The following is a 13578-nucleotide window of genomic DNA, read 5'->3' as shown; positions in this document are numbered from 1 at the left end:
GCAAAGGAGACTTCTGAGATAGATCAACAGGAAACACAGGAAGGATTCCAAGTCCAGCCCAAGATACCGCTGAAGGGACAGAGACAATGTTAGGAAGTGACCTAGGGAGCACATTTAGGGGTATCAAGCCCTAAGCCCAGTACAAGGGTTACTGCTTCAAAGAGCCATGGGTCAGAACCTGATGGAATAATGCAGGCCCGGGTTCCCCTACCCCCTCACTTTCGCCACTAGGCAACACTAACCCAAGATATAGTCGCAAGTCAAGGCAGCCACTGGATTCTCGCCATTTAGGTGTCACACCTCAGAGTACCACCACTAGGCCATACCACTGGCCCCAGAACACACAGCCAACCCCTGACAGGTTATTAGAAGGAAAAGGTTACCCCAATGGGCAGCAGGGGAGCAGGGAGTGATGGACTCACACTGATACTCTCGGGAAGTTTGCAGCCAGATCTGAAATTTGTGACTCAGGTTCATCTCCAGTGATGGTCCCACTGACACCAGTGTCCTCCTCCTGGCACCCAAGGAGCTGCAGAAATCCTGAAAACTGGCCTCTCTGAAGAGGCACTAAGGGAAAACTGAAGGTATGGCAAAGATTGACCCATTGCCATCTGGGCTCACACACGAGATTTGGGCCCTAATCATGGCGGCCGATGACCTTGGCTGATGGGGGAGGCTAGCCCCCGGCCCTGCCCCTTGTGCCCGGTGACCCGCCCCTCCCCCTTTCCTTCTACCCCCACTCCTGCAAGAGCCCAGAGCACCCCCACCATGGCCCCAGCCCCAGTGCACTGGGTGGCCGCCCCAGCCCTGGAGTGCTGGGCAGTTGAGCAGCACGGTCTGAACTCCAACTGCCCTGAGTCCATGTGGGAGGCAGGCCGGCCAGCCCCATCCAGCCTGGGCCAGGGGAGAGCACCAGGAACTGCAGGAGCAGGCCTGAGGGTGGAGCATGGGCGGGGCCACGCCAGGCTGTTTGGGGAGGCACAGCCTCCCCCAGCCAACAATACCCACTCCCAATGGCCCTAACTCTGCATATGTGTCATGGAGGCAGCATGAAGGCACTCCTATCAGTGGGCAGCAAAATGTCCCACGTGTGGGTGAAGCCAGTTCTGGAGCACAAAGGCAGCCCACCTCCCAAGGCGAGGGTTTAGGTGGGCAACAGGGTCTGTTTTCCTGGTTGTTATCCCAGGCTGGGAAGAGCTTCCAGGAACTAAACAAGATGTTAACAACAACAGCGTCCTTCCCAGTCCCAGCCCATAATGCCAGCCCCCTTAATGTCTCCTGGCACCTAGGGAGCTGCAAGGTCCTTGAATGGGGAACTTCTGAGGCTGTGGCAGGAGGAGAACTTTGTTAGCTGGGCTCCTGCAGGAGCTTTGGGGACCTTCCCCTGCAGATGTGCCATGGAGGCACCATGAAGATTCTCCCACCAGGGAGCAGAAAAGGTCCTGTATATGCATGAAGCCTGTTCTGGACACTGAGGGCAGCCCATCTCCCAAGGTGAGGGTCCTGATGAGCCCCAGGCCTGGTTTCCTGGTCATTGTTCCAGATTGGGAAGAGCTTCCAGGAAGACATGGAGGAATAGACGTTGAATACTAACACTAGGGTTGCCAACTTTCTAATTGCACAAAACCGAATACCCTTGCCCTGCCCCCTGTCCTTCCCCTTCCCTGAGGCCCTGCCCCCACTCACTCTAACCTGCCTCCCTCCATCACATGCTCTCCCCCACCCTCACTCATTTTCACTGGGCTGGGGCAGGGGGTTGGTGTGCAGGAGGGGGTTAGGGCTCTGGCTACAGATGCAGGCTTTGGGGTGGGGCTGGGGATAAGGAGTTTGGGGTGCAGGAGGGTGCTCTGGGCTGGGGCTGAGGGGTTTGGAATGCAGGCAGGGGCTCAGGGCTGGGGTAGGGGGTTGGGAGCTGGGAGGGGGTGTGGGCTCTGGGAGGGAGTTAGGGTGTGGGAGGGGGTTCTGACCTAGGGCAGGGAGTTTGGGGTGTGGGTGCCGGCCGGGCAGTGCTTAATCTCTGGTGGCTTCCACTTGGCAGCACAGTGGGGCTAAGGCAGGCTCCCTGCCTGCCCTGGCTCCGTGCTGCTCCCAGAAGGGGCTGGCATGTCTGGCCCCTAAGCGACTCTGCATGGTGTGTGCTGCCTGCACCCGCAGGCATCGCCTGACAACTCCCATTGGCTGAAGTTCCCAGGGGCAGGGGTTCCCAGGGGCAGCACGCAGAGCTTCCCTAATCGCCCCTGCACCTAGGGGCCGGACATGCCAGCTGCTTCTGGGGAGATGCGCAGAGCCAGGGCAGGCAGGCAGCCTGCCTTAGCCCCACTGCACTCCAGACCAGACTTTTAGCGGCCAGTCAGCAGTGCTGACTGGAGCCTCCAAAGTCTCTTCTCGACCGGGCATTCCGGTCGAAAACAAGACGCCTAACTAACACAGTTTCCTCGCCAGCCCCAGCCTGTAATTGCAGGCCCTCACTCTCTCCTTCCCAGCCACAGGCCTCACCTCTATCACTGTCTCATCCTTAGCTCTTAGATCCTTAACACCAGCACCCCTCACTGTTTTCTCCCGTAATTCAGTCCCTCACATCAGCCTCACTAAGTAAGCACTGGCTCATTCTGATCACTAAATCCAGCCTGTGTTTTTGGCTCCTTCCTCAGGCCAGCACACAAGCCCCTGCGTCCCTTCTCCCCTGCTCCGGCTCCATCCATTGGTCCCCATTTGTGTCTCTTTCCTTCCCTCTGCAGTTACGTAGTGCCCATCATAGCCTCCTCTGCTGCCAGGGCTTTAATATCAGCCACTTCAGACTCCCCTGTCCTCTGTGTGCTAGAACATCAGTCCCTATCAGGGTCTCCACTCCTGCTATGGAATGAAACTGCCTCTTTTTTCATCACAGCATAAAACACTGGACATTAGAAAAGTACTCTGCCTGTAACCGTCACCTCATTCCCCTTCCGTGCCCACTATGTCCCTCACCAGCCATTCTGAGACAGCACTACTGAGGAAGAGCACAGCCTTCTTTGGTTCTATGGCTTGGTACAATAGTAGAGTGACCCTCACCTTTCTCTGTCTGCCTGACCTCAGATCTTAGTTTTCACGGAGTACATCAGAAGGGTATTAAATATACACATGGGCAACTAGCGAGAATTCCTGGTGACAGCATCTAATTCATTCTTGTGGGTGCTTCCAAGTAGCTTTGGAGTTGGTCAGTGCCATGGAGATAAGAAATCCATGGCTCTGTCTCACCTCTGCCCATTCAGCCTCTCAAAGAGCTGCAGAGGTGTGTGGGTCACACAGAAGGGCTCTGTGGTGGTAGGGCTTTCCACAGCCAAAGGCCCTCTGCTTACAAATTTCTTATCCTTGAGGGCATCATGCACAGTGGCTGTCTAAGAAGCACGCATTACACAAATTATCACCATCAGTATTTATACACGTTGTAAAACTCATAGTAGATAGACTGGAAAATGGAATTTGGGGAAGTAATTAAGCAAACCTGATGCACACTAAGGAAGTTGCCCTGCATGGATACTGCATTTCTTCCGTAATCACCAGACGCAGCACAAAAATAGCTCATTAGCTATTGCCTACCCCTGGCATTCAAAAGTTATGAGTCAGGCCTTCAAAATCATGGGATTTGCTCAAAAACCATGAGATTTTTTAAAATAAATGTGAGGTTCTTTGTATTTGCTTTCTGGTTTCTAAGCCTTTAGGGTGAACTCTGGTTATGTTTTCAAGCTTTTCTTGGTAATCATGAGGGCTAGAAACTTACTCTTTTTTAAATTAAAGCTGAGATTCTGTTGCAATCTCTTGATTCCAGTGGCCAGGGCCAGTATCAAATATTGCCAGACTCACAATAAAATCATGAGAGTTGACAACACTGAGTATGCAAGGAGTGTTTTTATTTTTAAATTCAGGAGAACTCAGGGTTGGCCTAACTCTGCTCTCACTGAGGTTACTTCACTTGGAAAATCTCTTCCTTAGTTTTGTTTCAAATGAAAGCTTGCACTCTACAGAAATTGACTGGGCCTCTTACAAACTGATCCTTTGGTGTATCAGCAGGGAGCACTGGGGGACCTTCTCAGTTTCAGGTTCTCTGCATATAGCATACCAGGGTTGGAAGAGATCTCAGGAGGTCATCTAGTCCAACCCCCTGCTTGCTCAAAGCAGGACTAATCCCCAATTTTTGCCCCAGATTCCTAAATGCCCCCCTCGACGATTGAACTCACAACCTGGGGTTTAGCAGGCTAATGCTCAAACCACTGAGCTATCCCTCCTCCTTGCTACAGCTTTCCCTGTTGTTTTCTATCTTATTTTGTAATATGTTTGCATCAGTTACTCAGGCTATCCCTCCTTCTCCGAGCAGGCATCAGCAAAGGGTAGGTGTTGAGACTAGACTCTGGTGAGGCTCAGTGAGAAACAGGAGAGTGTGAGGGTTGCCAGTACCATTGAGTGAAGAAGAACTGGAAAGGAGCTGCTGGAGGAAGGCTCAAGGTGAATCTAAAGGACTGGCTAGTGTGTGCCAGAACACAATAAAGTACAACTTTGGTGATCCCTAAAATTAACCTTGACAAGTGAGCTCAGATTGCGCACCTGTCTTTTCTTTGTCACAAACCCCAGTGGTAGAGACGACTCCATAGAGCAGCATCTCAGGATGTGTCTTTCTCTGGAGATCTGCACCCCCTGTCTGTCTGATTAGCTCAGTTAGGCAGTTCCCACTGGATTAGCCACTTTCTCACAAATGCAGAACTTGTATGACCCACACTCTGCAGCGTGAACATTTGCACCTTGAATTGACACACAGATCTGGTAAAGACTGGAACTAGCTTCTGGGATACGAAACCTGGAATAGAAAGTCAGAGTTTACAACCAGCTGCAGCCAGTTTCATGTGGTAAAAATCAGTAATCAACTTTATATAAGCCCAGCCAGTGCCACCCCTTTGAACTTGAAGTAGAAGTGCATTAAGGTAAGTCAGCTGTCAAGTACAGTCTGTCTACCTGGTGGGCGTGTGAGTGATGGATGACTAGGAGGTTGGGTAAGTGAGTGAGTGAGTCCATAAATAAGGATCACGTCTTCCTTCTTCATACCTAGAAATTGAACCATTTCTAGCCATGCAGAGACTTACAGGTCAGTGGAGAAAGCTGTGCCATCCTCCCATAACCAGGACCCATCAGCATATTTGCGAGATAAGGCAATCCAGAAAGAATAGGAACTATAAGACTGTGCTGATCTTATTATGAAATCCTGTATGGAAACATAAGCAAAGCTCTGAATCATATCCCCTCCATAGCCAGACAGAACTGGAAAGCTGCAAAGGGAGAGAGGCACAGAGAGAAACAGAACTCATTGGTTTCAGGTGTTTATAACAGAGGCTTGTTTTGCAAGGAAATCTGCCTTGGGTTTTCCAGTTCCAGCAGTTAGTTCTATTTCACAGGCCAGGAAAGGTGATGTGCTGAATGAATAACTATGGGCTCAGCACTTCCCAGGATCATGTAATGGGCCTGGGAGAATTCTTTCCATCAGACTCTGCATACAGCAGTCACGAGGGAAGTGAAAGGTCTTAGCCCTTGAGATGAGCTTTGTCTGGTGTTCTGGTTAGGCTGGCCCAAATCAGAGAAATCAAATCACGTGCTTCAGGGTTTAAACTGATCAGCAATGGGAGTCTGGGAGGAATTTTCCCCACAGTGAACATCTTTGCCTTCCCAGTCAGGTTTGCTTTCATGTATTACATTCTGCTTCATCTGGTATTGGAGGGATCAGGAAATGAGATGGGCTGGGTGTTTTGATCTGGGAGGTCAGGGAGCAGGATGGCAAGCTTGACTGACTACTTTTCTAATTCAGTAAGGCAAGAGATGGAAAGCCAGCCAAGTGGAGGACCAGCAGTCTGTTCCAATATGTCTGGAGATTGGATATCAAATAGAACTGCTAAATGATCAACTGAAGTTTGGTTTGAGGTGGGATAAGGAAGTACATGGAACAGCCGGCTCTTAGCTGGTAGGGCAAGTCCTATGGCCTGGATCCTCTGATAGGTATATATAAGCATAATCGACTGGTCAGTGGAACTACACTGATTTACACCAGAAAAGGATCTAGCCCTATGTTCCTATATATCTGAGTCTGAGCACCATCTCCTGGATTTTTCCTCCACTCAGCTGAACATTAGAAATAAAAAAATACCCTTAAAGTAAGAGAGAAAAATGAATCATTACCAGCTCTTCCTTACTCTCTATCTTAAGAAATCTGGAATCCAGGGAAGAGCAAAGAGCTTTGCTTTCTTGCCAAGTTTTCCATTTGGTAGAAAGGAAGTAACAGTTCTCTCCATGCTGTAGCCAGTTCTCAGGACAAAGGCTGCATCTATGTCCTTGAAAATAAAATACCATATCAGCATGCTTATCAATAGCACCATCTAGAGATTTCCTGCTAAAGGGTCACAGAAACATCCACAAACTGTATTATGGAACAGCAATAGCCACTCTGTAGTTAAGGCTGCGGCTAAGTCAGCCAAATCACCAAGTTTGGCTGAGCACTTAAAAACCAAAATTGAAGAGCTTCCTACAGGTCGAGTAATACTAACCCATTTAGAATTTGATCAGATCCACCAGGGCTAACATCTCTATTTTCACAAATGAGACCTTGAGTGCACACAAGCAATGGGGACCTCGTTTTATGTCTCAGCTGAGTCAGTACATCCATCAGCACAATACTACCTCTTCAGTCTGTCTTCCCCCTTAAACTTGCACCCATGTCTGTAGAAAGGTATGAGAGAAGGCTGCTCCTGAGAGCCTTTGGGCAGGTTGGGCTGCCAACACACAGGGGCAGAGGCCTACCGTGGGAGTTTTTTATTTACTCTGTGTGTGTTAATTCATTTCTTAGAGCTGGTAGGAACATTTGAGACTAAATGAAGTTTTGTTGAAATATGCTGCTTAGTCAAAACTGAAATGTCTGGGAAAATGTAGCAGTTTCAGCAACGTTTTTGCTAGGAAGGTTTTTTGAGAGCAGTTCCCTCATGTTGTATAGGCTGGTGGTTAGGGCAATGGCCTGGAATAGAGCCCCCACTCTACCTAATTCATAGGAGAGTTCTTCATCCCAGATCACTCTGGGAATTGAACCTGCTGTGTCTCCCACATCAGTGCCCTACCCTTCAGGCTGTCCACACCTCTTCCTTAATTGAAAAGCTCAAGTTTTGACCTGACAGTGGACATTGACACAATTCCATTCTCGCGAAAACATTCACAAGGTTTTATTTTTGTTCCAGTGTGGAACGAAAACAAAATTTGGAACCTCAAAATTGCCATCAAACAGAATTGTTGTCCCATTATTTTATTTATATTATTTGTAGCTCTATTATTTTTATTTCTTGTTCAAAACATTGGGCCTGATTCTCATCAGGCTTGCACATTATGAAGCCATTTACACCTGTGCTACCATTCTGATTTGGTGGCATTTCATATCCACTTTGCACTTTTTTTGTACAGGTGTAGATGATGGCACAAGGAGTAAAGCACGAGAGAATCAGACCCATTATTCCTTAAGAAGAAGCCTTTACTGTTAGTGACTGTGTTTATTCCTTTCTGCCATACCATTTTGTTAGCTGATTTCCCCTTGAACACCAAACTGAGACTCTGGCTCAATACTGAAGTCAGAAAGAAGCAATCAAAATATTGGATTGTTTTTCTGACCCTTGTGCAGACTCCTCCAAACTCAATAAGTCTGCAAAATTCCTGCGTCTTGTTGGGCTGGCAATACAATAATGAAAACAGTCTTTCTCTTGTGGTACTTTGGGAGGTCCAATTCTGGCTTACAAAGGGATGCAGGAATTGTTATTATTTGTGGGATTTTTTTTTAAAGTACCCAATACTATTTGGAGACTTCAAAAAAGGTTCAGGAAACTTGGTTCTTGTTTTGGGATGGTTGTTTCTTTCTGCATAATGGTTCACCTATCTGTAGTTCACAGCACAATTTTATATTGCTACAAATCCATAGCTAACTAGGAATGGCATAGTTGCCAGTGTATACCCTAGCTTCTCAGGACTTCATGCTGGATGGCAATTAGGATGGAACAATGTGGAATACTGAACCCTTATGATTTGATGTATTTTGAATCATAGAATCATAGAATCATAGAATATCAGGGTTGGAAGGGACCCCAGAAGGTCATCTAGTCCAACCCCCTGCTCGAAGCAGGACCAATTCCCAGTTGACTTTCTCTGTAGGAGACTGCTGCTATTTTGTGTTCAATTTAGAGGCAGAGGGGATTACCACAGAAACTTTTGTTCAATCTGCTCCCCTCCTTCCCTCCGATATGTGTATGGAAAACCTAACCAGATCTTCATGAAAAGACCAAACCCATACCAAATAAGGGATAGAAAAATCACCAGCATAGGGTCTATTAAAACAGTTGAGGAGTTTTGCTCACATCCAGTAGAAAGCAGTGATGCTCACACTAAGCTTTTCATTGCCACATACTAGAAAGATTTCAGAGTGGTAGCCGTGTTAGTCTGTATCAGCAAAAAGAACAGGGAGTACTTGTGGCACCTTAGAGACCAACAAATTAATTTGAGCATAAGCTTTCGTGGGCTAAAACCCACTTCATAGGATGCATGCAGTGGAAAATACAGTAGGAAGATAGATATATATATATATATATATATATATACACACACACAGAGAACATGAAAAATGGGTGTTGCCATACCCACTATAACGAGAGTGATCAGTTAAGGTGAGCTATTATCAGCAGGAGTGAGGGGGAAAAAGGGTTTTTTTTTCTAATGCTGATAATAGCTCACCTTAACTGATCACTCTCGTTACAGTGGGTATGGCAACACCCATTTTTTCATGTTCTCTGTGAATATATAAATCTTCCTACTGTATTTTCTACTGCATGAATCCAATGAAGTGGGTTTTAGCCCACGAAAGCTTATGCTCAAATAAATTTGTTAGTCTCTAAGGTGCCACAAGTACTCCTCATTCTTTATACTAGAAAGAGACTGCCTTGAGGAGATCAATATATTCAAAAAGTAGAGCTACTCAGGAATTTTCTGACAAAATGTTTTTTCTTTGGACAATGTTGATTTGTCAAAACCAAAACTTTTCACAGGAAAGGGTCAGTTTTGACAAATCTGAGGATTCAAAATCTTTTGAAAAGAAGTTTTGAAATTGTCAGAATGTCCCACTTCAACATTTTCTAAATAAAGACTTTCATTTTTCATTTTCAAATTTTAGTAATTTATATTTTAAAAAGATTAACAACGATTTTAAAAGGGTGGTATCAAAATAAAATGTTTTGATTTGACCTGATCCAATTTTTTCCCCCAGTTTATTGGTTCATGAAAATTTCTAGATTTCAACATTTCATCCCTAGAAAAGTTTTTTTCCTAAGCTCTTGTGGGATGGAAAAAAAAACATTTCCTGCCCAGCTCTTCAAGCACTCCCTAGAAAAAAAGTTACCTCTGTAGCTTGCCAGTTGCTGCACAGTCTCCGAAAGGTTTAGGTTCTGCGCTTGGAGAAACTCCAGCTGCTGGGTGAGGTTTCCCAGAATTTCCCTTTTCTGGGTAAGGTTTTCATGCCATTCACTCACTAGCTGGGAAACCTGAGTGACTTCAATTCACAAAACAACTAGAATGAAATTGTTCCATTTAATATTAGAGTATGTTATATATTTCCATATGAAATGTATATAAATGTATATATGTTGAACAAAAAGTCAAAAAGGCATCCTTTAAAAAATGGAACTTAAATCCTAGTGAGGAAAACAGAAGGAGCATGAACTCTGGCAAGTGAAGTGTAAAAATATAATTTGGAAGGCCAAAAAAGAATTTTAAGAACAGCTAGCCAAAGATTCAAAAAGTAATAGCAAAAAAAAATTAAAAATTAAGTACATCAGAAGCAGGAAACGTGCTAAACAACCAGTGGGGCCACTGGACGATCAAGATGCTAAAGGAGCACTCAAGGATGATAAGGCCATTGCAGAGAAAGTAAATTATTTCTTTGCATCGGTCTTCACAGCTGAGGATGTGAGGGAAATTCCCAAACCTGAGCCATTCTTTTTAGGTGATATATCTGAGCAACTGTCCCAGATTGAGGTGATATTAGAGGAGGTTTTGGAACAAATTGATAAATTAAACAGGAATAAGTCACCAGGACCAGATGGTATTCATGCAAGAGTTCTGAAGGAACTCAAATATGAAATTGCAGAACTACTAACTGTGGTTTGTAACCTATCATTTAAATCAGCTTCTGTACCAAATGACTGGATGGTAGCTAATGTGATGTCAATTTTTAAAAAGGGCTACAAAGGTGATCCTGGCAGTTACAAAGCCTTACTTCAGTACCGGGCAAACTGGTTGAAACTATAGTAAAGAATAAAATTGTCAGACACATAGATGAACATAATTTGTTGGGGAAGAGTCACCATGGTTTTTGTAAACGGAAATCATGCCTCACCAATCTACTAGGATTCTTTGGGTGAGTTAATAATCATGTGGACAAGGGGGATCCAGTGGATATAGTGTACTTAGATTTTCAGAAAGCCTTTGACAAGGTCCCTCTCCAAAGGCTCTTAAGCAAAGTAAGCTGTCATGGGATAAGAGGAAAATTAAGCCTCACACCCCAGCTCCCTGGCAGCATTTGAAACAGGCATTATCCCTGCTTCAAAGACTGTGAAACTGAGGTACAGAGAGATTGGACTAAGCTCACACAGCAAGGAAAACTTTCCAGATCCCCTAATGCCCCAAGCTGTGCCTGAACCACAAGACTGCATTTCCTCTCCTTAATTTATTTCAAAACATGTTAAGCATTCACACTGAATTCTTAGCCCAGCTTCTCCGCTGATACTTACACTTCACACTCAGGACCCCAGCTGTTACCAGCAAACCCAAGCAGAAGATCCCAAGAATCACTGCTGCAAGTCGCCAATAAGGCGATGGAGTGGGAGATTCTGAGATAAAGAAAAGGAAGGGAATCGACAAATAAATGGATCCTCTCACATCTCACCAGTTCATACATAGCCCCAAGTCAGCAGTGACTGAAAATCGTTCCTGTCTGATGGCTGTGCAGCTATGTGAAATGAATTGATGGGTTCAGTCCAGTTCATAGTAATACTTTACAAAAACTTCCCCAATAATTGTGCTACTGATTGACCTCCTCTTCAGCAGACAGATGCCAAGGACGCATTGGACCATGGAGATAGAAATACCCAGTGGTATTTATATATATAGATAGGTTCAAATTATTGAGATGGACAGAATAGGATGTAAGTGACTAACATATAGAGACACGGAAATGTACACATGTAAGAAAAAAAAACCCTCCCCACCATATGCATTCGTTACCAAACACATATGTATATGTCTAAAACATGGCCAAGGTTTTCAGTTGTGGTTAGTGATTTTGGGTGCCTTCATTTTTGAGTGCCCAACTTGAGACACTTTGAAGAGGACTAATTTTCAGAAATTACCCTCTAAAACACACATCTTCTGAAAATCAGGCCCCTTTAAAGGTGTCTCAAATTGAGCACCCCAAAAAATGGACATTCAAAATCACTTTTGAAAATCTTGCCATATAAACATGGACATGATGCACATAGAGTACACAAACATAGACGTACATGGAACTATATAAGTACATACAAGCAATATGGAAACAAACATATATGCAAAGACAGATAGGCAATGTATGCATAACCACACACACACACACACACAATAATCAGTACTTCTCTGATTCCAGCTGATACTCTTCGTCTTTGGTTAAAAAAAAAAAATCTATTCCATGCTGAAGGCACCCTGTGAAATCCTGTGGGATCCAAACAATCCAACATCTGAATTAACCATCCCCATTCCCAACCCTAAGGGGAAGCACTATGCAGAGTCTGACTTTTTACTCTGTATCTAAGATCCAGGAATCCTTCTGAGGGCTGGTAATGGGGTAGCCACTAGATTGGCTACGGACAGAGAATCCCCCCAGGAAAGTGTTTCTCAGTCTTGTAAATTGATAAATTAAGATCCTGTTGGAATTTTGTTAGACTAATTCTTTGTTCCTTTAGCACCTTTAATCCTGAATGGTTTCAAAGCATTTTAAAAACTGTATATACTCAACAGAACAGGGATCAACCACACACACAGCACTGTTGTGAAGCTACACAGCATTATTTTCATAGACTCTGAAGTTAAAGGCCAAAGGGTCTTTTTCCACCCATCTGTTCCATCCCTTGGGGGGACAATCCAGAATTGTTCATACAGAATATTCTTATTCAGTTTTAAATAACCCAATAATAATAGGTTTCAGAGTAACAGCCGTGTTAGTCTGTATTCGTAAAAAGAAAAAAGAAAAGGAGTACTTGTGGCACCTTAGAGACGAACCAGTTTATTTGAGCATGAGCTTTCGTGAGCTACAGCTCACTTCATCGGATGCATAGCATATCGTGGAAACTGCAGAAGACATTATATACACACAGAGACCATGAAACAAAACTTCCTCCCACCCCACTCTCCTGCTGGTAACAGCTTATCTAAAGATGATCACTTTAGATCCGATGAAGTGAGCTGTAGCTCACGAAAGCTCATGCTCAAATAAACTGGTTAGTCTCTAAGGTGCCACAAGTACTCCTTTTCTTTTTTCTTTTTACCAATAATAATAATCCATCATTTCCCTTGGGAAGACTACTTTGCTGACCTCTAGGAATTGATGCCTAATAGCTAATCCAAAAATGTACCTTTTTTCTTAACTTCATCCTATTATGCCTAGTTAGACCCCTTTGCCCCTGCATAAAGAGGTCCTCTGCATTCTTGATATATACACTCTTCAGATACTTGTAGCTGTTAGTCATATTCCTTCATTACTAATTGGTTTGTTAAGAGATATATACTGAGGACCAAATTCTACAACCCATGCCACCCAAATGGCTTCAGTCCCAGTGATTTCAGGGGGGTCATTTGTGTGCATATCATGGGATAATATGAGTCTTAGCTCTTCTACTCTTTTCTGAAAACCAACCACTCCAGCTTCTTAGCAGTATAGCTCCTCTCCCTCTAATTTCTCAACAGATTTCTGGTCCTGGAGCTGAATGCAGTTTTCTAAGAGAGGTCCCATCGGTGTATGAACACAGAGGGACAACACTGAATGCTGTGTTCTAAGTAAGCAAGCTCACCATGTAAGGATCTACCCCACTCTGTTACCTTTCACTTTGGCTTCATTGGGCTCCTGGTTCCTGGGCTGCTCCAGTGTCATGAACTTCAGATCTACATAGGTCACTTCAGCCATTTTTGGCAAGGTTCTGAGAGAAATCCTATGGCTGAGCACACAGAGGGAGAGACCGACAGAGATACAGTTCTGGGTGTGATCCTTCGAATGGTCAGAGTCATTAGAAATGAGAGAGTGATTCATCTACAAATCAGGCGGGGACTATGGCTCATGCCAGAGTTTTATAAAACAAAATCTGGGCCATTTGGGGAGCTTGTTTTATACATTGTGGGAGCTTTTACAATATTTTCACAAGCTGACATTTATTTCTTCATCTGCCTCTGCACAAACACAGTGGGAATGGGATAGGGAGTCTTGCATTTCTTGGTTACTGCCATAAATGCATA

The 13578-nt window shown here is 44.7% G+C and overlaps 1 protein-coding gene across 1 annotated transcript; it reads right to left on the bottom strand.

Annotated features, from left to right (window-relative positions):
- Positions 1–4683: 4683 nt before the first annotated feature.
- Positions 4684–13252, bottom strand: LOC141985465 (oxidized low-density lipoprotein receptor 1-like). The gene is made up of 6 exons (XM_074949652.1): positions 13168–13252; positions 10830–10928; positions 9440–9589; positions 7669–7786; positions 5115–5297; positions 4684–4831 (listed from the first exon to the last, which is right to left on the bottom strand). The coding sequence occupies exons 1-6, from the start codon at positions 13250–13252 to the stop codon at positions 4693–4695; spliced, it is 774 nt and encodes a 257-aa protein (XP_074805753.1). The 3' UTR covers positions 4684–4692.
- Between the last annotated feature and the right edge of the window lie 326 nt (positions 13253–13578).

Source organism: Natator depressus, chromosome 1, assembly GCF_965152275.1.
Source record: "Natator depressus isolate rNatDep1 chromosome 1, rNatDep2.hap1, whole genome shotgun sequence".
Taxonomy (NCBI): domain Eukaryota; kingdom Metazoa; phylum Chordata; order Testudines; family Cheloniidae; genus Natator; species Natator depressus.
This window is presented reverse-complemented; position numbering and strand designations above follow the sequence as displayed.

What these genes read in the sequence shown, in the direction of transcription:
- LOC141985465 (XM_074949652.1), bottom strand. Translation starts at nt 13,252, where the DNA reads ATGGCTGAAGTGACCTATGTAGATCTGAAGTTCATGACACTGGAGCAG. An exon ending in CAATGAAGCCAAAGTGAAAG is followed by an intron (nt 10,929 to 13,167) that starts GTAACAGAGTGG and finishes TCTTTATCTCAG; the next exon opens with AATCTCCCACTCCATCGCCT. An exon ending in TTGGAGGAGTCTGCACAAGG is followed by an intron (nt 5,298 to 7,668) that starts GTCAGAAAAACA and finishes CTCCCTTTGCAG; the next exon opens with CTTTCCAGTTCTGTCTGGCT.